This window comes from Lactuca saligna, chromosome 8 (genome assembly GCF_052625555.1).
Source record: "Lactuca saligna cultivar CGN05327 chromosome 8, ASM5262555v1, whole genome shotgun sequence".
NCBI lineage: Eukaryota > Viridiplantae > Streptophyta > Magnoliopsida > Asterales > Asteraceae > Lactuca > Lactuca saligna.
The window spans coordinates 2,363,155-2,389,387 of NC_136424.1; the positions used below are offsets into that span (position 1 = coordinate 2,363,155).

General features: G+C 33.8%; 2 protein-coding genes and 1 long non-coding RNA gene across 18 annotated transcripts; 1 reads left to right on the top strand and 2 right to left on the bottom strand.

The window, feature by feature from the left end:
• Nucleotides 1–6,664: 6,664 nt before the first annotated feature.
• On the bottom strand, nt 6,665–11,815 carry LOC145008241 (uncharacterized). Of its 12 annotated transcripts, none has more exons than XR_013663319.1 (8): nt 11,264–11,815; nt 10,894–11,121; nt 10,626–10,801; nt 10,466–10,538; nt 9,929–10,373; nt 9,295–9,426; nt 7,791–7,907; nt 6,665–6,904 (listed from the first exon to the last, which is right to left on the bottom strand). It is a non-coding gene; the product is annotated as an uncharacterized LOC145008241 (long non-coding RNA). The 12 variants fall into 12 exon arrangements; XR_013663315.1 differs by having other exon boundaries at nt 10,894–11,415; nt 11,494–11,814; XR_013663324.1 differs by having other exon boundaries at nt 9,929–10,038; nt 10,164–10,373; nt 10,894–11,814.
• Nucleotides 11,816–12,141: 326 nt separating this feature from the next.
• Nucleotides 12,142–19,843, top strand: SDG25 (SET domain protein 25). 5 transcript variants are annotated; one of them, XR_013664275.1, is made up of 14 exons: nt 12,142–12,321; nt 13,029–13,515; nt 13,619–13,735; nt 13,801–14,229; nt 14,313–14,630; nt 14,727–15,654; nt 15,750–15,869; nt 15,939–16,348; nt 16,437–16,559; nt 16,634–16,714; nt 17,027–17,080; nt 17,195–17,346; nt 17,438–18,255; nt 19,505–19,843. XR_013664275.1 is itself a non-coding variant. In XM_078970546.1 (13 exons), exons 2-13 carry the CDS (start codon nt 13,036–13,038, stop codon nt 17,457–17,459), a joined length of 3,234 nt encoding a protein of 1,077 aa, XP_078826672.1. In that variant the 5' UTR covers nt 12,142–12,321; nt 13,029–13,035; the 3' UTR covers nt 17,460–19,138. The 5 variants fall into 5 exon arrangements, 3 of the variants coding, with proteins under 3 accessions (XP_078826672.1, XP_078826673.1, XP_078826674.1); XR_013664276.1 differs by lacking the exon at nt 19,505–19,843 and having other exon boundaries at nt 17,438–17,567; nt 18,186–19,138; XM_078970546.1 differs by lacking the exon at nt 19,505–19,843 and having other exon boundaries at nt 17,438–19,138.
• Nucleotides 19,844–20,883: 1,040 nt separating this feature from the next.
• On the bottom strand, nt 20,884–23,372 carry HCF109 (high chlorophyll fluorescent 109). The gene is made up of 7 exons (XM_078971171.1): nt 22,998–23,372; nt 22,678–22,737; nt 22,392–22,612; nt 22,089–22,292; nt 21,647–21,862; nt 21,395–21,581; nt 20,884–21,324 (listed from the first exon to the last, which is right to left on the bottom strand). The coding sequence occupies exons 1-7, from the start codon at nt 23,227–23,229 to the stop codon at nt 21,032–21,034; spliced, it is 1,413 nt and encodes a 470-aa protein (XP_078827297.1). The 5' UTR covers nt 23,230–23,372; the 3' UTR covers nt 20,884–21,031.
• Nucleotides 23,373–26,233: the final 2,861 nt, after the last annotated feature.

A 26,233-nucleotide genomic window follows, 5' to 3' on the forward strand; every position in this document is an offset into this window, starting at 1 on the left:
AGGTTATTCATGGATCTAAGCTTTTAATTCCTTTCATTCTAGGCCCAATATGGCCCAAAATATTGAAATAAGTAAATGTGGTTCCAATTAGAGCCCATTTTAGGGTCCTAAGCTCATGATAGTCAAATTGGAAGCTTATTGGTCCATTTAGGTCCAATAAGGAAGTCCTAGTCCAAAATGGACCTAATCAAGAACTTCTAGGGTTTCCAATTGCTTGATGTAGTGAATTGGGGTTTAGTTTTCCATTGAGTAAGCATCATACATGCTCTTGAGTTTTTGAATTTAACATTTACTTGAGTATAGTGATTACAAGACACAAAATTTCTAGTTGTGACATTCATAAGCATTTTTTTAGAAAGCATGCTCTTTGTTTCTTGAAAACCTTAGTATGCTATTCAAGAAAATCCTATATTTTTCTGATGTGATGTAAAGTAAGAAATGTGGCCCATGTTAGTTCCTTCTACGAGTACTTAGTGAATACGAGCTATATATAACTAAGATCGAGCAGATAGTCGAGTGTGTGGTTCTGCCCTAAGCCCACAACCAAACAAGTAACAGAAAATGAGGCGAAAATCACACATTCCACCGTCTGTCAAATCTTCATTGTCTATAACCGTACGCATTCACTAAGTGCTTATAGAGTTAATTGTAATGTTTCTTTTTGAAATGTAAGTATAACCTTCTAGAAAATCTTATATTTTATGATGTAACAAAATGTAAGTTCTGTTGTCTCGTTCTTAGAAAAGTAATGTAATACGGTTGTGTTTGTAATGCAACCCATTTTATGTGCCTGTATTTTGGTATACGTTCTTTCACAAAGTATGTTTCGTAGTAGAAAATTACGCACTGTACTTGTATTTAGTGATCTAATCCATACCTGTTTCCCCCTATGATTACTTAGTTTATACAGGTCATATATAACCAATATAGAATAGGTAGTAAACTGTGTGAATCTGCTCTAAGACCGCAACCAAAAAAGTAATAGGAAATGAAGCGGAAATCACCCATCCTACTACCTATCGGACCCTAAAAATATAAATAACCTTCGATGCATAAACTAAGGAATCATAGTGTTAACATTATAGGTCCTTTTTGATTTGTATGTTCGTGTTACTTGTAAAAACTGTGTGCTCTTATTATTAGAATAAAACCTATGAAGTAGTGTTAATCCCGTAAACATCGTTTAATTGATACTATTGTGAGTTTCATATAACCATACTAAATGACTAGTGACCTCTATGATGTTCTTCAGGCGGGCAGAATGTTATGACGTTTGTCACCCAATGTCTGCCGGCATAGCTATTGCAAGCAGCTCAGGTGCGGGATTGTCAGTCACGTATAGATCGATACACAAACTCACGCTCTCCCTCCAGGAGATTCTGGTTTAGGGTTTGAACCTGTACTCTGGTGGGTACAATGAAGTAGTGACTCACAACCCTGTATTAACTAGCTTACGTGTAGTGTTATAGTGTTCTCTTGTATTTGTAACCGTTTTGTATTATCATGTAGTGGTGTACTTTGTAATTTAGAATAATCATACTTACATAATTATTTAGTTATGTAACCATGATCGTAGTAAAATATAGTAGTGTTTCCGTATCGTTTCTTGAATCTTGTAAAATAGTTTAGTGACACACAAACTATACCTATTATAGTTTTAGATATAAGCTTTGTAATGAACCGGAAAACTTTGCAATTTAACAATGTATAAGACAATGGTAATAGACTTGTGAAAAATACCATTTTGCTCGACGTATTACAAAAAGGTTGTAAATTTAATGAATAATATTTTATTTTCACAACATATATAAATAAGAATGAAAAGATAGTCGAATTAATAATTATATCCTGAACCCACAACTAGACAAGGAACAGGATCCAAGATGAAATTGTCAATTCTAAGTCCGTTGAACCTTATTTATATATATAAATACAATTTGATAAAACATAATTACTAAATCCATTTGAAATAATTTCAAATGTTTAAAAACGGTTTTAAAATCGTTTAGACACAAGAGTACTTTTCTTTTACTTGTATCCCCCCTAAAAATAGTGAAAATAGTGAAAATGTATGTGTATGAACTCACCTCTAGTGCGTGTGCTTGATCGGACTCGAAGTGATCGCAATTGCTCATCGGGGTTAGAATACGTGACATAAGTCGTATCCTAAAAACAATTATACCCGATGTCGTATTTATATTAATAATAATTTAAAGTGTTTGACAACACTAAATTATGTAAGAAATACTTACAAAATTTATTAGAAATTATTTGGAGTTGTTATTGGTGTTCTTGGATGAAATATTAATATTTGAAGATGTGTTTGGTGTTTTTGGGGGAAAATTGAAGATATGAAGGATAATATGGATGTTCTTGAGGGACTTATGAAGAATTGAAGATTCTGGGTAAATATTATATGAATTTATGGTGTTCACGGATGATACTTGAGAGCAAAAAGTGGGAGTGTTTTCGGATGCAAATGTGAGAAATGAAGTTGTTTTCGGATGCACACTTATGTATAAGGGGTGTTTATGGTTCAAGATGGGCCAACGCCTTAGTGTTTACGGTTCTATAATGGGCCTTTAATGAGTTTTCGGCCAAATAGTGTGTGTTTTCGGATTTGGCAAACCGTAAACACCTTTGTGAATTAAAATTCCAACCGTGAACACCTTTACACTTATTTGTTGGGCTGTAAACTCCCTTTGATCTTTATTCCAAATCTGTTAACACCTTATTGATTTAATTCCAATCCGTAAACCCTTTTCCCTTTGATTAATCTGGCCGAATATATATATATATATATATATATATATATATATATATATATATATAAAGAGCTGATTTGTACACAACAAAATTTCTCTATACACAACAATTTATATTTTAAAATGTTGTATTGTACAACCCTATTAAGCATGAAATGTTGTGTACTGATAAAAACTGTTGTGTACGAATCACTTCCCATATATATATATATGTGTGTGTGTGTGTGTGTGTATGTGTGTGTGTGTTATTTATGGTTTTAAACCCTTAAGCTTTTACTTATGTTCAATTATACCCTAAAATAGCATAGGCTTCAATACAAACATAGTTACTAATTTATAAACAAACCCTACACACTATAGAGAATACAATGCAACGATGATTGCAATGAAATTTCATTTGTACTAGGTTAGGGTTTAGGCTTTAATAGGTCTAAAATTTTGAGTTGTGACACGGAATGGCATATGTTGATAGTTAATTAGAAGATAGAAGCGGTAGAGGGAGTAAAATCGTTGAATCCTCAATGAAAAGCATGAATCCCTAAAAGTGGAACTTCAAATAATAACGTAACAGGTGCATAAGACGATTCAATTGGTAGATGATGACGGTGAAGAAGAGAAATCGTTAAGGCATTATGTTGGGAGGACACATATTAGAAGAGACGATGACAATGCAAAATGGCGTTATGACCAGCCATTAACCAACCAAAAGGAGCCATAAATATCAGCCATCACCACCATATTTGACCAACTTTGACCAACCGATGAAGAGCAACCGGTCGGCTCCAAGTTACTATTCATAAGCATTTCCAAAATTAATATGTATATATAATGACGTAGTTAATTCTAATACCATATATGTATCAATAATTTAGCTATATTATTGTAATCAACATACTATATTTGTCATAATTTTTAATCGACATAGTTTTATATCAAGGTTCTAAATAATGTTGGGCGTAACTTAGCGGTAATGTCAAGACTCAAGCTTTTTCGAGTCGATTTGTAAGGCATGACTTAAGGCGACATTTTTGTAAATAATTACTAACTTTTATATATTTTCTACTATTATTCATATTTATATACATATATGACTTAGGGCGACATTTGTAAAAACTTAACGGCAAGTACAAGCCTTGGTGTCATGACATACCATGACGAAGCAATGTTGAACTTTTTAAAACCTTGTTTTATTTAATAATTAGCAAATAAGGTTTACGAGGAACATTTAGTGCATTTGGGTTGGTTATTTCCAAAACACAAATTACTAAACCCAATCAAATTACAACTATTACAACATATATTATAAGATTTCAAATATGTATTTTTTTTGGGAATATAGATTTTGTTTATGACCTAAACAAAATTTTACGTTACATTTCCCTTCAAGAATTTTTGGTGTAACATTTTTTTTATCATTGGTAATATTAAAGTTAAATTATTAGTATTTTATAAGTTGTGATTTTGGTCATTTAATGAATTTTAAAGTTATGTTTTTGTCCTTCATATAATTTATTTTTATAAGTTTAGTTTTTATTAGCTTTCTTAATATACATTTTAAAGTCTTATTTTCGTGTGTCTTCTCCATACATAATTGTTTCGACTAAAACTTTATTTTGATAATCTAGCGGTCGATTGATATAATTGCAATTATACTATTGGATTATATGCATTTATAAATCACATATTATATACAAATTACAATGAGTTACTTCGCACATTAAAGTTACATTTTTGCCTCTTATATATATATATATATATATATATATATATATATATATATATATATATATATATATATATATATATATATAGTTTTTGTTTTATTATTTTTTTAAGATACACTTTCAAATCTTATTTTCGTTCGACTCTTCATATATAACTGTTTCGATCAAAATTTTATTTTAATACTTTTATGGTCCATTTAATAATGTATAATCGTCACCATGGTATATATGAATTGTTGATATTTGTAAATCACATTCTACTTACGAATTATAAATAATTCTTGTGTATGGTTGACCACGCCGTGGGACTTTAAAGAGCCGCCATGACGTGGCAAGTGGCTGAATGTTAAACCCTAGTTTCTCAGGTATTTAAAGGAAATAGGGAGTTTAGGGTTGCCCACCCTAAACCTCCATCACCCTTAAACCTTTGAGTTCGTAACCCTAATCTCCTTTGAAGATTTTGAGCTCATTTGGGCCTTTGTGGGTGGTTTTTAGCTCATTCTCGAAGAAGAAGATTCCATTGGTGGATTGTTTGGAGCAAACAAGATTCTTTCCATAATCTTATGTTGTTGTTGGACCTTTGTAAGTTGTCAAGCTTCTACATTTCTCTTTCAAGCATGCTAGATCTAGTTTTTTGCTCTTATCTCTTCATATTGGACTGAGTGGAATGCATGGAGTCCATAAAGTTGTCAAATTTATGGACTATTAAGGTCCCATTGCTATCATATGTTTCCGATATGGAGTTTAATGCCATTTTGAGTTCCATGCTTGAGATTTTTAGTAGTATTGCTTCATTTTGACCTAAGTTGGGAGCTACACTTGTTTTGGACATGCATGTTTGAAAAAGCAATGATCTTTGGAATATTTTAAACCTTAGTAATGATTCTGGAAGGTTGGAAGGAAAGGGCTTAACAAATTAAGGGCTAGATATGTTAAGCTGTTGGAACCCAGTTACCACGACGTGATGTTTGGATGCAACAACGTGGCGACTGGGTAAAACCTGACTATTTTGTCGTGAAGTGCCCACGACGTGGCAATATGAGGCCACGACGTGGTGACCTGTCCAGCTGATGTGGACCGTTGACTTGGACCAAGTGTGACATAGGGGTATTTTGGGTATTTTGATAAGTAGTTTAAGATTAGGTCCTTGGTTAATGTAAGGTGACTTATAGAGTCAACAGTTGGACTTGTGATATGTTTTGTTATATTTTTAGCAGATTGATGTGAGTCTTTTCACAGTACTCACGGGTCGAAAGCACCAATGTCGACCCATTAGATTATGTTATAGTATGCTAGTTGTCTTTATGACTCTTACATGTGTTGTCTATGTATGTATGTATGCCGAGCGGAGCCTGATGAATGTACCAAGCGGGGCCTAATATATATATGTATGCATGATATGTATGATATGATGTATTTTGAGAAACTCACTAAGCTTTGTGCTTACGATTTTTGTTTAATATGTTCCAGTTACTTCCGGTTCCAAAGGGAAGAGCTAGGGTTGATCGTATCGCATGAACCCATGATTTTTGCATGTTGACTCTGATGTATCTCTGGATGATTGTTGTTATACTTTGATTTTCACATTATGGTTTTCTATAAACAATGAATGATGGGTGGTTTTTATCTAATCTAAAAATGAAAACTTTAGTTATGAATTTTTGGGAATTTACACACATTAAAATTACATTTTGGTCCCCTACATAATTTCTTTTTATAAATGATGAAGGATACACATTATATAAAAAATAAATTAATATATTTAAGATGTCATTTTTGATCATTTTAGTTGTATAAAAAGTGTTTGCAAACACTAAAAACTAATTTATCATCTTATTAAATTATAATAGCAGATAAACCAATCCAAACAGTTTTATTATAAACTAGAAGGAATGCCCTCGCTTCGCTACGGGTCGGGGAAAATTGCAAAACATGTTTATATTTGGCATTTAGTGCATCGTTGTAATTGATTGTTTGTTAAGTCACTTCGGGGCCAAACATTAAAACCATGAAACACATGTTATTCTTCTACCGATATCCAAACTAATATAAGCAAAAGAAAAACAACTAAATGTCTACTGATCCATCATTGCAACCAGCAAAAAACAACAAATTTCACATAAAATTCAACATAATCATCAAAATATAAATGTTTGTTATTGTACAAATAAAGGGGTGATACATTCAAAATAAGTAAACCAATAGAGGAGGCAATAAGCATTGAGTTGAAACACATAATGATAAAAACAATATATGGATCTGTGGTGACATATCATTCACCTTAACATGAATTCCCAATAAAAGAACCTCTAATTGGTTCATCAAAATATCACTCGGGTTTTGAGGTTTTTCCAGTGATTGACCATTTGGCCCAAGGAGCTTTGAGTTTTTTTGTATGTTGGAATTTCCTTCACCCTGCATTTAACCTCGAGAAATATTAATCTTGTTTTTTGGTAACACAACACATGCATATCATTTGTGATTAAAAGAGAAATATTTTCAAGAAAAAACATTATATATATATATATATATATATATATATATATATATATATTAAAATAGGGTGGAGTTATCTACAATAATTTTTTTAACCAATAGACGCCTTACACAAATCTTCCGCGTCTTCGTAGATGCTTGTTTAAAATAAGTAGAAATAGACAAAAAAAAAAATATTCAAGGCATTTTCTTCAATCATACACACACAACCATATACATAAAACAGCACACACGTTGTGTGATGTGTGTGGCTGTGCGTAAGTGGTTGTGTGTGGCCTTAAAACCATGATTGAAGTATATTTTCAAAGTACAATGCTATAATTACAAATAAAGTACAATGGTTTAATGGGATTACCTTTTCAAAGTACTCTATGAGTTCTAAAAACACTTTTTTAAAATTTTAATTTCATTATTTTGTACCATTTCAACATTTCCTCTTCAGTCCCTACAATAGTATAACATTTTCCTTGCCAATAACTTCAAAATCCCTCTACAGAAGTTGCATAAGTTAAAAACCAATTGGTATTAATAAAAAAAAAAATAATACAAGTAGAATACAAATTTGGTCCCTGTGTTTAAATGTAGAAACATGCTTTCAAAGTACAATGATGCTTAATGAGAAACAAATTAAAATAAATAAATAAATAAGTTACAGTTTATGTCCATATCATGTATTTTTGGATTAAGTCTATTAAAAACTTTTTTGCAAATTTGGTCATCATTTCAACTTTTTTAATGTTTTAGGTCCATCTCACTGCCACCATTAACAAAAAAATATTAAATCCACTTAAAATGACCATCTTACCCCTATATATAACTCTTGCACCTTGAATCCTCCAAAGGTGACAAAGTGAAAGTCCATTCCACCGGTAATTGAAGACACCTTAGCAATGCCAATTTTATCCTCCTTACCGCATTACACCTACATACAACTTCATTTCCATAATTGATATAAAATGACTTCATTTCCATTTGTTGGTAATAAAAAGGGTATTTTTATTTAATTATAATACAGATCCCTAAAGTAAAAAACAAAAAAGAATAAAAAAGTAACAGGCATTTGCAAATGCCTGTAGACCATGTAATTCTTCAAATTTCAACCTCCAAATTAATAAGAAAACGATAAAGATTGGATTAATTACCAAAAGGTTAATCATTATCTAGTGTTTTTGCTCATCAAATCTTATATTTCGGATACAATGAGAAAATTGTAAAATATGTAGACATATACGCCCTTCGAATTGAAAAAGTAGAAGCCTAAGTTCTTATGTATGAAAAAAATCAGAAAGGAAGAGAAATAAAAAATGATTAAGGTTGTACTAATATAATTATAATATACTATTTGAAAAAATAAAATTTTGATTTAGCATGTTGAACTAACGACTGAATTGAGAAAGTCAAGAAAAGATTGACTTTTTTTACAAATTTGACTTCGTTTCTTTCCTCTTTCCATTTCAAATACTATTTATCCATACAACACTTTATTTAGATCAAGTTATGTGCAACTTTTAACAATAAGAGAAGAAAGCAAAAACATACTTATAGGTCCAGGTAAACACTGTGTCACAGCTCTGAAAATGCCTAAAAGACCATCACTATTCCCATGAGGGAACCAATCGTATATGTATCTATGTCATGGAGGGAACGAAACAAAATACTAAATGGCTGTAAGACTCCTCAATTTCCTTCACCACTTGATGTCTGATTCAAATTGGGCATTGGCTATAACACTCTTTAGTATAAATAATGAATTTTGTTTTAAGCATTCATTTTGTTAAAAAGTAATATAAACAGGAATAATAAATTACTTTTTTACCCTTTTCAAAAGTAAAATAACCGAAAAAACTGATGAGTTTGCTTTTGTTTGCAAACAACAATTTCACAATTTGTGGTGGTTTTTTTTCTGGTTAACAGGGAACAGCTATTCCAAAAAACAAACACATTTTATGAATGTAGTAATGTTGCAAACAATTCTGTAGCATTGAGATTCCATAATTCAACCTTCATTTTGATATTTGAAGTAAACATCATGGAGAAAAGAATCATAAAATAAGAAAAAGGAACTTGAGAATGAATGGAGATCACCATGTTCATACTTCAGATAGCTCTGCTCCAGCCATGGCCAAATATATGAACACTTTCCAATCTTTTTAAATCCAAAAATGTGTAAAATTCTTTGCAATTAAGTCACACCATTATTAGATTATGTCTTGGCTAAACTTTTAGCATGCTTAAAGCCAATACAAACAAATTAAAGTAAGAGAATATGTAATTTTCCTAATAAAAACATATTAACAGAAAACCCATACAATTTGAGGTCTCATTGTGATTGCTCTTTCCTATTTGGAATTGGAAGGAATGGAATGAGGCTTCCCATTTGCAATTGTGGCTGCTTGCAAAATTGGTCTCATTGGTTCCTCTTGCCATATATTTCTGACCATCTAAACCATAAAATAGGCCTTCCGTTAGAATATATTCAAACAAAATTATATATGATAATGATGATACTGGAAAAAAAAAACTTCTGTTAAATGTGAGTCATCTGTTGATTAACCCAAGAATCCAGAATCAGAGTTACTGTGTTTGCTTCTAGCACATCTATTCCCAATATATGAGCCCCAAAAAATCACTTATATGTACAAAGAATGGATCCCCTTTAAGGTGTGATCTAACCTGTCTGTCTACCATGGTTAAAATGAGGAAATTATAAAATTATGCAATTTTTCACACACCACAAACACCATTAAAGCATCATGTATATATAAATTCCGGCATGATGAAGCAAAAGTTTAGTTCTTTGTTCAGATAAATTAAACTTTTAAACTAATCCATCACAAATATGCGTCTAACAGTTGGAATATGATGAAATTGAAACATCTAACAAAGATTTAATTGAAGACTCGTTATAACAAAACTAAGATAAGGTGAAAAGGGAAGACGTACAATAACATGAATTTCATCAAACGGTTGGTGGGCACAGGACGGTACAGTGTTACATGGCAAAACCCAACTCAGGAGTAATGGAAATGGGGCCACCAACAACAGAAGAGGAACTGAGAGTGGATAATATTAAACCTGAAGCTGTGATGAGTCTTTCAAAAGTCGCTCAATATCAGGTAAATAGAAATTAGTGAAGGAAGAACAACATAAAGCATGATGGGTAGAAGGAAACACCTACAACATAAAGGTTCAGTTCATCACTTGTGTTGCTCCCAAACGTCGACCAATCAATGGCGGTGGTAGGGAAGACAGAGTCAAAGAATGTAACGAAAAGCGACCTTTGGGTGCATTAGAATCATAGTTGAAGTTTTAGAATGACAAACCAATTCTCAGATAAGCATAGACTCCAGCTTGCTTAATTAGCTTAATGAACTTCACCAAAACATAGCTATCTTTGATGGAAAAAAGAAAAAATCTTGAAATTAAGAAAATGATATAGTAAATTAAATTAAACATAAATTTATTTCAAGAAATACTTACTTGACCATATATCGGCTTTGAAGAAGGCGTGAGGTGTCTACATCTGAATATTAGGATCAAATTTTTGTCTATCCTGCTTAATGTAAATGACAACCAAATCCCTAACTAATTAAAAAAAAATGTGAGGTGCACTGATTTTAACAGGGACAGAAAGAAGTACCTTTGCGAGAGAGAGGTGCTAAAAACACACACAACAGATCGAACTTTGTGTGAGGATTAACCCAAATTTATAGCTTCGATTTATGCTATTACTGTGACCAACCATATGACAGGAATCACAAATGTCAGTTCCAAAAAACTCAAACCTTTATGGTAGGATTATGAGTTTAGATGAAGCTGCAACAAAAAAAATCCCTAATCTTATAGCTTCGATTTGAGGTTGAAATCACTCGCCCAAACAACTGAATTTGCAAAAATTTGAGACATACCTATCAAAATTAAGCTTCAATGAATCCATGCTGCAGGAGGGATGGGAAATCTTACCGAGCAAACAGTGGTGATGGCTTCAACGGTTATCAGCACCAAGATCGTATGGGTGTTGCGAAGCAAAGGAAGAAAACAATGAACGCCTCACCCTCAATGTCTCGATTCCTCTTTCTTATTCCGAATGAACCCTAATCGAATAGAAAAACCCCTGTAGGTTCGATTTATGGTCTCTGTGTGTTGTTGTGGTATGAGAGAGAGAAGTAGTCGACGGTGGTAGCCAACACCACCGACAGCAGCAAAAATATGAAAATCAAAGTAAGAAGGAAAGAAGTAGATTACGTGGGAGAGAGCAGGAATGCAGAGAGATATCACCTGTAGATGTAGAATGAGTGAGGCGTCGATAGCAACGAAGTCGATGAAGGTGTAATCGCCGGGACAATTTCGGTTTACCTTCAGCTTGGATTTTTCTCACGAATAGCTCCGATTGGAAAAAAAGGGGTGTGAGACACCAATTGTAGGTTTGTCTGGATCAGTAAGAGTGAAGGGAGATGAAGTAGAAAAAGAGTGGAATAATCGGGAAGACAAAAATTGGTGGAGGATACAGATGTCGGTTAACCATCACTGTAAGCGACAACCACCAATGAAGATGGTGAGGGTTTACTTAGGGCAAGAAGATCAATTAAAGGGAAAACGGAAATAACAGTACGAAGGCCAGTAGATGATGACGGTGGAGGAGCTTTCCAGAGCTACTCAACAAATTTGGCACCATCGAACCATCCTCCCCACCTCCCTGATCTGTTGCGTTCGTGCTCCTCATCGGTGTGGGAATAGAGGATTTGCTAAGAGAAACCTTGTGGAAGGATGGAGATGAAGAAGCGGTGGGAGATAAAAGGAAGACGGTGGAAGGATCGGGATACCTTTAACATACAAGGGCCGAATACTAACCAGGGTGGAAGTAAGTAACCCAAGCTACAGTACCCTGGTCAGGTACTGTAGCTAAGGATGGAGAACTTTAATATATAGTATAATATATTTTAACACTAGATAAATTAATAAACAATTTAATAAATAACATAACGTTTGTGAAATAAGCAACCCTAATTATTTAAAAAAATAAAATGGAATTGAATTGTAATTTTCACTATAGTATAAGGACCATTTATGTAACATACTCTTAAATAGTTAAATTCATCAAATACTTGGGCGGTAGGTTTTGTTTACTGGGCTTGAATAAAAAACCCAATACTTTTTTTTTTTCGCAATCATCGCAAATTCTAAAATCCACAATACATTACATGCTTCTCTCATCTATTCCGTGTCTCTTCGGCCTTAACCCCAATCGACATCCTCGCTGGATCCGTGAAGATTGTGAAAGCTTTTGCCGATTCTAGCAATAGAATCTTTTGGACGAGGCTGATCTATTGAAGGAGGTAGCTGTTTGTAGTCAATTAACTAATCGTAGCTTCTTTTATGATTGCACAGAAGTTTCGTAATCGAATGGCAGGTTTTTGTAATCGAAAAGGTTTTCTTACGGTTTCAAGTATTGACAATAACAGCTAGATGTTTGCAATGTCAGTTCTTTGGATTTTATTGTAGAACTAAATTAGGGTTAGGTTGGTTTTCTTGGAGACGTGTAACTTTATCATACGTGATTCAAAAATTTGTAGCTATGAATGAGTTGAAAGTTCCTCCAGTCTTTTATTTATTACAGAGAAATTAAAAGTAAGCCTTGCTTCATTTTTGTTGGTATCTTGCGTCGGTTTTCAAGTAAAGCTCTGTACTTATCCGAGTCGTTGGAGGGTAAGAAAATTCATTTGAACCATATCACTGATGTCGGAGATTAATAGCCTTTGCTTCCTTAGTGATAAAAATGTTGCAGTGTAATATTTAATTTCTGGAGGGAAGCGTTTCCTGTATTTTGTTTGTGGTTGTCAATGTAACTTATTGACTGTGTTTTAACTTAACTATAACATACTCTCAGTATCACCCACCCCAGATGTAATGCAATTTGCTGGGTGTAAATACTCTTCTAGAAAGAGTTAAACGTCTCAAGACACTATTGCTTCATAGTATTATGCACGTCTGTATGAGCTCTTGAATTCTAACAGTTATGATATTCTTCCATCTGTGACACAAGGTGATATATGCTGTCTTCAATGGACACAAACTGCCAGGCAAGTGGCACTAAAGAAAATGCTCTCCACCTTCACGATGCCACCGACAAAAGTCATGTTGGGTATGCCCAGCCTGCATATGTGAGTGGATGGATGTACATCAATGAACAAGGACAATATTGTGGTCCCTATATACAAGAACAGCTCTATGATGGTCTATCCACTAGCTTCTTGCCAGAGGATCTTCCTGTGTATCCCATCTTGCATGGGAATTTAGCCAATCCTGTGCCCTTGAAGTACTTTCGGCAATTTCCTGATCATGTTGCCACAGGCTTTGTTTATTTAAATGCTTCTGCATCAAGTATCAATCAGAATTCTGATAAGTATCATGGGAACATCAGCACAGATGGTAAGAGAGAAGAGGCCCATAAAGATGCAGTTAATTCCACATCCACCCAGCAGATGCAGATATCTGAAGCAGCTAACTTGACTTTATCGCATCCATCACTGGTATTACTAAAAAATGATTCTAAAGCTTTGATTCTCCAAACATCTCTTATTGATTCTAATGAATTAACTAACTCATCTGTTATGTGGTGTTGTGAGACTTCAGACAGGTGAAGAATCATGCTGGGTTTTTGAAGATGATCAGGGAAAGAAACATGGTCCCCATTCTCTTATGGAGCTTTATTCTTGGCATCATTATGGATATCTCCGTGGTTCAGTGATGGTAAGATATGCATAACTAGATTGCAAAGCTTGTTGTAATCTAATTTTGATGTTGACATTCTGTAGGTACATCATTCTGAGAGTAAAGTTAAGCCCTGTAGTTTGCAATCTATTGTCAGCTCATGGGTAACTGCTGGACGTGAAATGGATCATTCTAAATACAAGGGCTCTTTAACGGATTTTGTTTCTGATATCTCTGAGGAGGTCTGCTCCCAGTTACATTCTGGAATAATGAAAGCAACAAGAAAGATTGTTTTGGATGAAATAATAAGCAACATAATTGTGGAGTATGTGACTGCAAAGAAATCTGAGAGGCCTCTTAAGCATGAAGTGTCCAGTCAGATAGTCAAAACTATGGATTTTGCTCCCAGTAAACAAGTATCTGCTGAAAACCAGGAGTTGGAGGGCTATTGTGGTGGTGAAGGACTTACTGTTCATCATAAGGATGAAGAGTCCAGGCAGACAGTCAAAACCTGCTTACGCGATGGCATAATGGTAATTTTTGCTATCAACCTTGTTTTAGTGTTGCATGATATGTTTGGTTCTAAGTTTTATCTGAACAATATGATACAAAACAGGAAGTGGGGGACTACTCTGAGAGTGAGGGGGCAGCATCTCTTAGTGTTAACACACAAACATCCCCTTCAAATCATGATGAGCCTCTTGGATGCAAGAACTCTAGAATTTTAGAAGATTTTTGTGGGGTGCACTCTGATTTTTGCAAAAAGCTCTTTGATTCCTGCATGAGAGCCATCTGGGATGCAGTTCTGTATGATACAGTAGAAGATCGAGTATCTGTCTGGAGGAAGGAAAAACTGGGGTCCAATGAACTTGTTGAACATCAGATTTCACTTGATGAATGTCACGAGTTGACTGAGATTTTACCTGTAGAAGATGTAAGTTCTCTCCCTCTCACTCTTTTCTTAAAAAAAGTGTTTCTTTTCTGTTTTGTTCCATTCAAGTCATGTATTAAAATATGTATAAAATTGCAGGAAGAACAAGAGTCTTCATCTTCTAGGAATGAATATCCCCCTGGTTTTGAAGAAGTTGTTTCTAAAGCTGATTGTATAAAGGAAGATGAAAGTTGTTATGACTTGGAACATATGACGGAAGGTTTAGAAAATGATCTCCATTTATCTGCAAGGATGTCTTTGCATCAGTATATTGAAAAGATTGTGGATAAGGAAGTGAGGAAAAAAAGAAAAGCTCAAATGAAGGAGGTTAAGTTAGCATCTGGAATGCCTTCATCCAGTTGGTTTGCAAATGCTTTCAAGAAATTATATTCACATGAAGATATTGTTGAGGAGAATTCTAGAAGCATTGTTCCGGAAGCATGCACATTTCGCCCTTCAAGGGCAATGGAATCTATACCTAAGATGGAGGTTTATGTTATCATGGCAGCATGTAGACAGAAGCTGCATGATATTGTTCTCAGGGAATGGTTATCCATATCTTTGAGTTATGCTATTAATAAACATAATAAATCGGTGTCGGTGAATTATGCTATTAATAAACATAAAAAACCGGTGTCGGTGGATTATCATTATGCTACTAATAAACATAATAATTCGGTGAATTATGGTATTAATAAACATAATAAGCCGGTGCAATTGACAAACAATAGAAGGAAGGAGTCTGTTTCTGCATATGACAAATACATAGAGCAGTCAAGGAATGGTCAAAGCTCAAGACCTTCTGAACCATCTATTGCCAATGCAAATTATACTTATTCCCGGTCAAGAAAGTCAACGAAAAGAAAGTTTGCATCTTTATCCGGGCAATTGAGAGCCGAACGATTGGTCGAGGATCTATCTGCTGCTACTAAACAATATCACGATCCCAACTTTCATGGAGTTCAATCACCATATAATAGCAGTATGTCATTTCATAAGTCTTTGAAGGTTTCTACTGTAAGTCAAGGTACTTGGTTTGATTTGATCTGGTCATTTGCAGTGTTTAGGATCACTATTGTTATTATATACACTAAGATCAATTATTCTATTCTATTTCCCTAGATAATGGCACAAGTGTCCATGGTGTAAAATTCAACACACAGAAACAGAATGTTCCATATTTCACTGCGAATGCTTATAATGCTCAAAAGGCTGGTAGTTTGTCCAAAAATGTTGCAAAATGTAAGTGTAAGTGTATGCTTGTTTTAATCTGGCTACATTGTTTTGTTGATCCTGTGTTGTGTTTTACAGCACTTAAACTCCGTAAACTAAAGAGGAAGAGCTTGGATGACGTGGCAGAACAATGCTCTGTGAAAGTTCCCAAATTATCCATCAGTGGTACCGCTTCCAAGAAAGCAGCAGCAGATGCTGATCCAATTGCTATACAGAAGATTCAAAATAAAAAGTTGAAAAAATCCAAAACGTATCCCTTATCTTTTGGATGTGCACGTACTTCAATCGACGGCTGGCAATGGCATAAATGGTCATTACATGCAACTGCTTCTGAAAGGGCGTGTGTTCGAGGAATTTACAAAAATACCCCTTCAGAGGCACATTTATCAAATGTGAAAGGTTTATCTGCCAGAACAAACAGGGTGAAAATGAGAAGCCTTCTTGCTGCTGCAGATGGTGCTGACCTGATAAAAGCTAATCAGCTAAATGTAATTAGAGGATACAAATCACAATTCCTTTTCAAGCTTATATCACCATAAAAAGTTTATGTTGTGATTTTTTGATTTTTTTTTTCAGGCAAGGAAAAAGCGGTTACGTTTTCAAAGAAGTAAGATACATGATTGGGGTCTTGTTGCACTTGAGCCAATTGAAGCAGAAGATTTTGTTATTGAATATGTCGGAGAATTAATTCGTTCTCGAGTAAGCTTGCCATTAAATATCTTTTTCAATTCGGTTCTTACCTTACCTTATAATTCCATTTCTTCTTTTTTCAGATTTCTGATATCCGGGAACAACATTATGAGAGGATGGGAATTGGTAGTAGTTATCTTTTCAGATTGGATGATGGTTATGTGGTAAGATATTACATTTTTGGTCCATGAGCATAGCTGATATTTGCAATTTTGGTCCTTATTTGAGGTTCTTGTATTGTTATTGTCCTCGTTCCAAGTAAAATGACTGCTGATTTATGCAATTTTGTTCCCAAAACCATAGTCAGTTGACTTGGAACTGGTACCAAACCAAAAACGTTGCAAAAACCTCTAGCATAAGGACCAAAATTGCAAAAATCAGCTATACTTGGGGACCAAAAGTTTGCTCCACTCTGTTTATCTAGTTTAATCTTATTGTATGTATACCTTAGTAGTTAATTTACAATTTGTGTATAGGTTGATGCAACAAAGCGTGGGGGAATTGCTAGGTTTATAAACCATTCATGTGAGGTAAGTAACATGGTTTTTGTATTATTAATCTACTACATATGTACTATATAATTGCATGCACGTTTAAGATATATATATATATATATATGTTTTTTCTTTTTTGAATTGCTGCAGCCTAATTGTTATACTAAAGTTATAAGTGTGGATGGTCAGAAAAAGATATTTATTTATGCAAAAAGGGCCATAGTGACAGGAGAAGAAATTACATACAATTATAAGTTCCCATTGGAAGAGAAAAAGATCCCCTGCAACTGTGGCTCTAGAAGGTAATCAATTAAGTTTTTAAAGTGAATTATAATGTACCTACCTTATAATTTATGTATAAAAAAAATTTCATTTATTTATCTGTGAATGTAGATGCCGTGGATCAATGAACTGACAATTTACAAGCCGGTGATAATTCTTTTTTTGTTAGAAGTAGAAGATGGACAACCGATTCATGTGCATATATGTCTCGGTTGCAGATGAGTTTCTCTTCTTAATTTCTGTAAATATAGTCAGTCAAGTCAAATTCTTTGGTCAATTAATTTTGTGTTTATATATTTACACTCTAATACCATTTTGTACAGACATGCCTCAAAAAATGACTCATCACATCACAGTTGATACGAAATATAATCTCTTTAGATGATTCAACTCTTTGTTTTTTGTATGCTTGTTTTTTTGGGAGTGGATGACATGTATATAACTAGATAAATTTTGTGGTAGGATGAGAATAAAACAAAGAAATCGCTATAATATTCTCAAACTAAAAAGCTACCATTGAGTTTATTTCTAATCGGACAACCTTTTTCATTCAAGTGGGCTTTCATATGTTGTTCATGATTAAGTTCATTTCCATCACATGCCAGCTTATCAAAGCCCCAAAATGATTATTAAAGAAAACAATATAAAATTCCTTCGTTATTTCACCATCTTTTTGTCTTTACTAAAAAATTAGTGTATCCCAAATAAATCTGAGAACGTTCTTTTCTTGAATAGTTTTTGGTGAAAGCAGAAGTGCAAATAAAGTAGTGATGTTTTTTATTTACCAGCGTGAGCAAGTTGTTGTTTGATGTGATTGTAATTCCTAGTTTTTTCTTTTTGTTTGCTTGAATTTTTTTAGGCGGACACGTAAAATTGGTTTCATTTCAACCTTCGGGGGCAAAGTAACCAACCAACCAACCAACCGTCTGGTATGATTACTCATTTCTCTTGCAACATTTTTTTTCCATCCTCTCCTAGTATATTATGCTTCCCGAGGGTTACCCATCTCTTCTTCACAAAAAAAAAAAAAAATGATAAAAACAACCATGTGAGTGTAAAGATTAAAACGCAACCACACGAAGGATCAATTTTGATTTTGTTATGCTTACAAGACATGGCTTAATGAGACGTGATGAGCTTTTTTGGGAAATTTTATATGATGAGGACGACAAATATTTGTCCCATATGACATGCTATAGAGTAGACGATGGGTGCATATTGTTGAGCATGTCAACTAACTAACTAACTAACGACATTGATCAATACAAGTTCAAGCCACGTGTGGGATGGGATGGGCCCAAGTATATATTATTTCTTTTGAATTTGAATTGGCTAAAGAAACGTGAGTGGAATCTATGACTCTACTAACTCGGTCCTTACAAGAAGATAAGGAATGGTTATTAATTTGTGTATTTATTTTCTCATCCAAACAACAAAACAAAACAAAACGATGATTACTTACGGAATGGCAATACAAAAACAAAACAAAACAAATGGGAAGAATTAGTGGAGTGAATAAGCTTCCTTGCCTTGGTATTATTAGAGACTGATTTTGAAAATTTTGTATTTGTATATATGCTTAAAAGTAACCAAACCTAATGGATCCGATCCGACCTTAGCTCAAATGGAAGAGTAGAAGGATAACTTTGATGAGTAAAATCTGAATATGTTCTCATTCTTGTAATCCTTTTGGCTGTCGGTTCAAGTCCGACAGGTCGGTTGTTTTTTTTTTTTTTTGCATATATAGCAAATTATTTATATCAATGTTGTAGTTTGTTTTTAGCAAATGGAACAACAAACTGATAAGATCCATCTATCCGTTTTTTGACCTATGAATTATGGAAAATATTCGAATCCGAAATGAAGATCATTTTAAACTTAAAAGTTATGTGGGCGATAGCTTCTAAAGAAAGGAGGTGAGAGTTTGCACATAAATAAATATAAATGGTTGCAAGCTTGAAGGAAAAGTCAAGGCTACCTAACCTTCGAGTCCATCTTTAGACATGACGGGTATGGTGGTATTGGGTTGATGGTCAAATTATGTCTTGCTATCTGATATTTGAATGTTGTGATGTGATGTGAGCACAAGGGTGTCTTTCTGTCTGGTTGGTAGACTAGTATTTAACTATTTATGAATGAATGAATGAATGAATCATAATAATATTAATATATAAACAGTTTAAAATTGTGAGTGTTGGGCCATATGGCTGATTGTTGAAAAACATGAACGATTACTTGTCTTGTGGAGTTGTGGTTGAGAAAAGGGTGCCCGTGTCCCACACGACAAACATGGGGAAGGGGGAAACAAAACAAGCTGTTTGAAGGTAATGCCCAAGTTTAAACACAAAAACTAGCAATAGCATGAGGTGATAGAAAAGAGATGTACTCTGTTTTGTAAAAGTGAATTTTCATAACTAGTATATTATTATGTTGTTCCACTTTACCTTCAAAACCTATTTATGGATTGATTGTGCGTGATGGTAAAGAAGATTTAACCATCTCAAACAAATCGACTAAGATGGATGGTTATATGAAATTATCTCAACTCAAAGAGGGATGAGTAATGTGTGTACTATAGTATTAGTTGCTTCTTGTATCCCTTCCTAGTTCCTACATAAAACTTTTTTTTTTTTTGATAATAATATGTAAGTTTAAGTTCCAATATGGATTGCATTTATTGTGGATGTTGACTTTTTCTGGGTGGGTGGGGTGGGAAGGTATATACAACTTAGGATTTGGCTATCCGATATTTGCACCAGTTGCATTCGTGAAAAGGTGGTGAAGAGCATACCACATCAAGATATTCACTCCACACCAATTTTACTAGCCTTGGGGGTAATGTTCACTAGTGGAAATATATATATATATATATATATATATATATATATATATATATATATATATATATATATATATATATATATATATATATATATATATTATGAAGGGCTAGTGCAAAGCTCCACTCCACAATACAATCACTAGGTTTTGGGTTCACCGTTGAACCCCATCCATTTATCATGCATAAAAAAAGGTTCCATACCAAGCAGCCTTAGTAGCATTTGGATTAAACTATATAAATAGTAGTAGCTATGTTCCATGAAACATCTTGTTTTTTATCGGAATAAAACTAGAAACACCCTCCCTACTCATGCATGGCATGGTACATACTACATACATTATCATCCAAAACGAGTACGAGTTAAACTTGTTTATATCTAGTCAAGAGTTGCCACCTCTGATGTCTAATGCATCCAATATGATAACCAAAACCATAACAATAATCAGTAGCCATTATTTAATAAAACGAGTACGAGTTATTAATGCAGTGCATTCTGCATGCATTAATAAAACGGTACATTATTATATAACTTTTGAAACAAATTGAACCCCGTTGTTTTTTTTTTTTGTTCTAGTAGATTTATCTATTTCCAAATCTACATAACCAAAATAAGCTCTTTCATAAATAAATTGAAACTTTTTGATGATTTTATTGAGCATTGGATTGGAAAACCAAGAAGCGAGCAGCCATTTTGTTAGTTGATGAAGCCATCCTATCTAAAATGAGTTGATTACAAGAGTTAATGAATGTCGGTACCTTACAGTTAAAGTAGCAGTAGCATGGCCGCTGAAGAAGTACAACATATACTCATATACATAAAGAAGAAGAAGAAGGAAACAAAACATATTTCCTTTGGTAATTAACTAATTGGACATGGACTCGGTGTATTTGTATCTAAGGTAGGCTTTAATAAAAGGATCCAGCTCACCATCCATTACAGAGACAATATCAGTGGTCTCATACCCAGTCCTCACATCTTTGACCAGCTTGTACGGGTGGAACACATAGTTCCTTATCTGCTGCCCCCAATCCGCCTTCACCGCGTCTCCCCTTATCTGCTTTATCTCACTTGCCCGTTGCTCCACCGCAATCACCAGCAGCTTTGCCTTCAAACGGCTCAATGCTTTGATCTTGTTCGCAAGCTGTGACCTCTCCTCTAAAAACAAATTTATTTATTTATTAATTTATTTATAAATAGATATCAATCAATCAATCAGTATACCCACCCGTGCAGCGGACGGTTACCCCCGTGGGAATATGCGTGATCCTGACCGCGGTTTCAACTTTATTGACATTCTGACCGCCACTCCCCCCTGCTCTTGAGAACCCAATCTGCAGATCTTCTTCCGGGATTTCCACGTTTAAAGAATCTTCCGGAAGAAGTGGCATCACTTCTACACCAGAAAAACTTGTCTGGATCCAGACAAAGGCTATTTTAGTAATAGTGTCATGGATACAAGTAATGAACCTTAAAGTACCTGACGAAGACCTTTTGAATTAAAAGGAGACTGCCTAACGATTCGATGTGTTCCTTTTTCTCCTGAAAGATATCCAAACGCATATCGACCTTCCACCTCTATTGTCGCTGATTTGATCCCGGCTTCTTCCCCCATTGACTTCTCCACCACTCTTGTTTTGTATCCTTGCCTCTCTCCCCACCTTACATACATCCTTAGAAGCATATCCGCCCAATCCTGCACTCAACTCAATCATCTTATTCTACTTTAAAAGACTCTTACCGTACCTATCTATAACAATCTCATTCCTATACAAACCAATTTTCAGTAAATCCTTCAAACTATAAACAAAAAACAATTCAAAGTACCAATGGCCTCATAACCTAAGCCATAAGATTCTAAGACAACTTTCACTATGGTTTTAAGTTGATCTAGATCCAGAGGTGTGTTAGTGTTGCATTACCTGTGCATCCGTACCACCAGCACCAGCTGTTATATTGATAACAGCACCTTCCTTATCGTAGGGCCCAGAAAGAAGCTGACTCAGCTCAAATTTATCTAATGCTTTATTCAGTTCTTTCACGATCAAAGCAGCCTCTTCAAGAAGTGCAGTATCAGTCGACTCCATCTCTTCTGTAAGGTTAACTATAGTTTCTGCATCATCAATCTAACATATCAATGTAGAATGTACCATGTCAGTTTTAAATTTTTTTTTTTTCTTTTCAACATGATGCTTGATTGGAATTCGGAAATAAAAAGATCGAACCTGGTCTTGGAACTCCTTGAGGAGATTCATCTTGTCTTTGATATCCGTGAGTGCCATAAGTGTTTGTTGAGCTGAGCTACGATCATCCCAAAAAGAATCACTTCCTGTTGCTTTTTCCAATTTAGCAACTTCTTCTCCCAGTTGCTCTAAACCAGCAGAAGCCCTAATTTCTTCAACACGTTTGGAGGTTGCCTCGACATCCTTCCTCAAACTATAGAAATCTGTCGCAAAATATTATAAACCAATGGCTAATGCAAGTAGGAATAATAATACACTGTATCATTACCTTGCATCGCCCATACACCTGTTTCACTGCTCACTCCTGCATCTGGTGTTGCGAATAAAACTGAACTAATTCCAAATGCCAAACAAATAGAAACACAATTAGCAATCATGAAAACTTAGGGACGACTAAACCAGATAGACGTGAATTTGAAGAAATGAGGGAGTTCCAATAACGAACTAAATGATCCCCAAATTAAAATTAAAGGTTCAATCTCATAGAAGAAGAATCTTCGTGTGGAAGCCATTACCAGATTGTAATTGCAATTTGCAAAAATACAATTCCCTATGAGACGTTTCAGTACAAAAACATAATTATGTTACCTTTCGGATGACAAGAAGAAGGTAGTGAGAGGGGTGTAGACAAAGGGAAGACTGAATGTGAATAAGGGAAAACAGCAGCTACGATGGGCTTCTCTGCGCGGCAACGAGAGGACGGTATGCTTCTATGTGCAATGGGTGATGGTGACATCGATGAACTTCTCATCGCTGAGAAGTTTTGTGATTGTAGCCTGTGGTCAGGAGGTGATACGAAGCTATGAACAACACTTTCCATGGAGAGAGAGAGAGAGAGAGAGAGAGAGAGAGAGATGAACGGGATAATGCAACGCAGAGGTTTAGTTTTGGGCGGATCAAGAAACAACCTTCAAGTATCGATTAAAACCTTGGCAAATCGTCATAACACATAAAAGTATGGGATAATCACAGAAATAACAATTTTTGTATATAACAATAATCATCGTAATGAGAAAAATACAAAAACAACCATTATCTTTGAAATTTGTCAGTTTCGAACTCATTTCGGAGGTTCAAACATGCTTTTCTAACAACAAATACATTTTTTCTACATAATCTTCGATTTCGACGTTATGAGTAAAAATTTTGAACATAAGTTTTCGGATTTTAGTATTAGTGTTGTTTCTATGGTTTGAGTTGCATGAGTCATTTCAATTTTTTTAAAGGTCATGGAAGGCAATATTATATGTGGTATTTGGTTAGGATTATTTAAACTTCTTTTTAGTTTATTAACTCTTTCAAACCATTAATAACCTAAAAAGTATGATGGGATAGAAATAGTTTATCAAAATGTCATATCAAAAATAAGTCGAAATCTATAAGTAAATCACCCCAAACTTATTATCTAATAAGTTATAAGCTATAAGTTGAAAAGTGTTTATGACTTAACAACATACTCCCTAAATGTTGCACAAGCCATTCAAATTTACTTAAATGTCATGGAAAATTATATATAACGGTTTTATATGAACCTAACATATTATATATATATATATATATATATATATATATATATATATATATATATATATATATATATATATATATATATATATATATATAATATGTTAGTTTCATATAAGACCATTATATTTTATGAGACGGGTAGACGCAATTCTAGCCATTCATTTTTTAGATAAAAAAAGTTTTTAAAATACAAAATAATTAAAAAAAATTCGATTTAAAAAAATATTTTCGTCATTTTTTATCCACAAAATAAAAAAAATAATAATAAATAATAAAAAACAAATTATTTGAAATATCTATGAAAATCTAGTAGAATATTAGAATATTCTATTAGAATATTAAAATATTTTACATATCTAACAAATCTAATAGAATACTAAAATATTTTAACATTTTAAAAATCGCATTAGAATATTTACAGTGTAATATTGTATTAGAGTATTTCATATATCAAAAACGGTAATTTTTATTTATTTATTATTTATTATTATTATTAGTTAAATAAAATGACGAAAATAATAATTAAAAAAGAATTTTTAGAATTTTCCTTTTATTTTCAATTTTAAAATTATTTTTAGATTGCGTCTCACGGTCTAGCATTATCTCAAATGAATATATATATATATATATATATATATATATATATATATATATATATATATATATATATATATATTAGATGTGTGTCCGCGCAAAACGACGACGATGAATAACTCTTTTGGCGAATAATTTTCTTATAGGAACATAATTATTTGATTGTATTATTAGTTAATATTTCATAAAAAAGGTTACCAGTTTTAAATAAAATATTTATGTTTATATCTTATATTTCTATTGCATTGCAACGCCCCGACTCTCAGGTGATAATTTTATGGTTTTAACTTTCATAATTGCAAGGTCTACTCGATAAGTTAGATGCCCTAACTCGTTGAGTAGAAGCAAATTGGGCCACGTGTTTAAGTAACCTACTTGCCGAGTCCAAGATAGGACTCGGCAAGTAGGAGCTGGAGGATGAAACCCTAATTTCCGGGGTTTTGCACCCTATTTAAAGGATCATTAGCCTCCTCTAGCCCCCTTACAACCTCTTGAGAGTCCATCAAACACTAATCCATGTGTGTGCTCCATCCTTGTGTGTTTTAAGCTTTGGAAGGTGGATCTTAGTGAGAAGAGCTTGGAGAGCAAGTTCTGATATCTATCTCAGTTAGCATCTTTTGGAAGGTATCAAGTCGTTACCTTGACCTCATTTCCCTCTAGATCTCATTTGGTTAAAGATTAGGGCTTTTCTAGCATATTAAGAAGCTATTCTTGGGTATGAGTTAAGATCTGAAGTTGTAACTACAGATCTAAACTCTCCTTGGTCTCTACGTCCATAAAGCTTTCATCTTTAACAAGTATGAACCTCTCCTTAAGTGTAAAACTCCATTACTGTGACATCCCCAAATTTCTCAGCCAGAAAAGACCGATTTAGTTTATTCTTTTAAAATAAAATCAGAGTAATCTTCCAAAAGGTGTTGCGGAATTTGTTCCTAAAACAAAATATAATAAAAATTTATCAATGCATTTCTTAAAGAAATGTATTTTCATTATATAACAAAACCTCGGGTTGTCATGTTCCGATACAGACCAAAAGCATAAAAATTACATTATAAGCCTTACAACAGTTATTTACAACTACTGGCCTATAATCCAAAAATCCCTCATCATCATCCAACTATGCTCTGAGTCCACTACCTGTAATATAAAGTATATCACTTGCCACTATATTAAATACAATAACAATGACTGAATAGATACACATCAAGGGGTACATTCAAGGAATAGATACACATCAAGGGGTACATTCGAGGAACGGTACATTCAAGGAACATCGCAAAAGCTCGAAACAATTCAACTTATAAACAAAGTTACGCTCAAGCTAAACAAGGTGGACATGTTAATGGGTTATATCAAACCGTGAATTCTGCACAATAGACAAGAATCAAGAGACCATTCAGGCATTCTTTGAGCCACATAGCATGTTATCTACCGATAAGCCCCTTTAGTTAACAAAAAAGACATTTAGCCTTCATTTCCATAACAAAGATTTGTTTTTTCACTTTTAACCTTCTTTTTTGAATTATGTAAGAACATTAGAACGGTCACTCTTCTAGGGACATTGCAGTTGTAACAACCCAAAAATACAAGCCAAAAATTTCATTTGAAAACATTACTAAAACCATAATATCCAAATGTCATATAACAAAACCATAAGTCGTGTATCTCAAAATGTCATAATATATGTATCAAATCAAATCTGA

Bases quoted from the DNA above. Each gene is read 5' to 3' on its own strand.
- SDG25 (XM_078970546.1), top strand. From the start codon at position 13,036: ATGCTGTCTTCAATGGACACAAACTGCCAGGCAAGTGGCACTAAAGAA. The intron at 13,736-13,800 runs GTAAGATATGCA...GACATTCTGTAG, and splicing joins ATCTCCGTGGTTCAGTGATG to GTACATCATTCTGAGAGTAA. The intron at 17,081-17,194 runs GTAAGTAACATG...GAATTGCTGCAG, and splicing joins TTATAAACCATTCATGTGAG to CCTAATTGTTATACTAAAGT.
- HCF109 (XM_078971171.1), bottom strand. From the start codon at position 23,229: ATGGAAAGTGTTGTTCATAGCTTCGTATCACCTCCTGACCACAGGCTA. The intron at 21,582-21,646 runs GTACTTTAAGGT...GTCTGGATCCAG, and splicing joins ATTCAAAAGGTCTTCGTCAG to ACAAGTTTTTCTGGTGTAGA. The intron at 21,325-21,394 runs GTGGGTATACTG...ATTTGTTTTTAG, and splicing joins GGTAACCGTCCGCTGCACGG to AGGAGAGGTCACAGCTTGCG.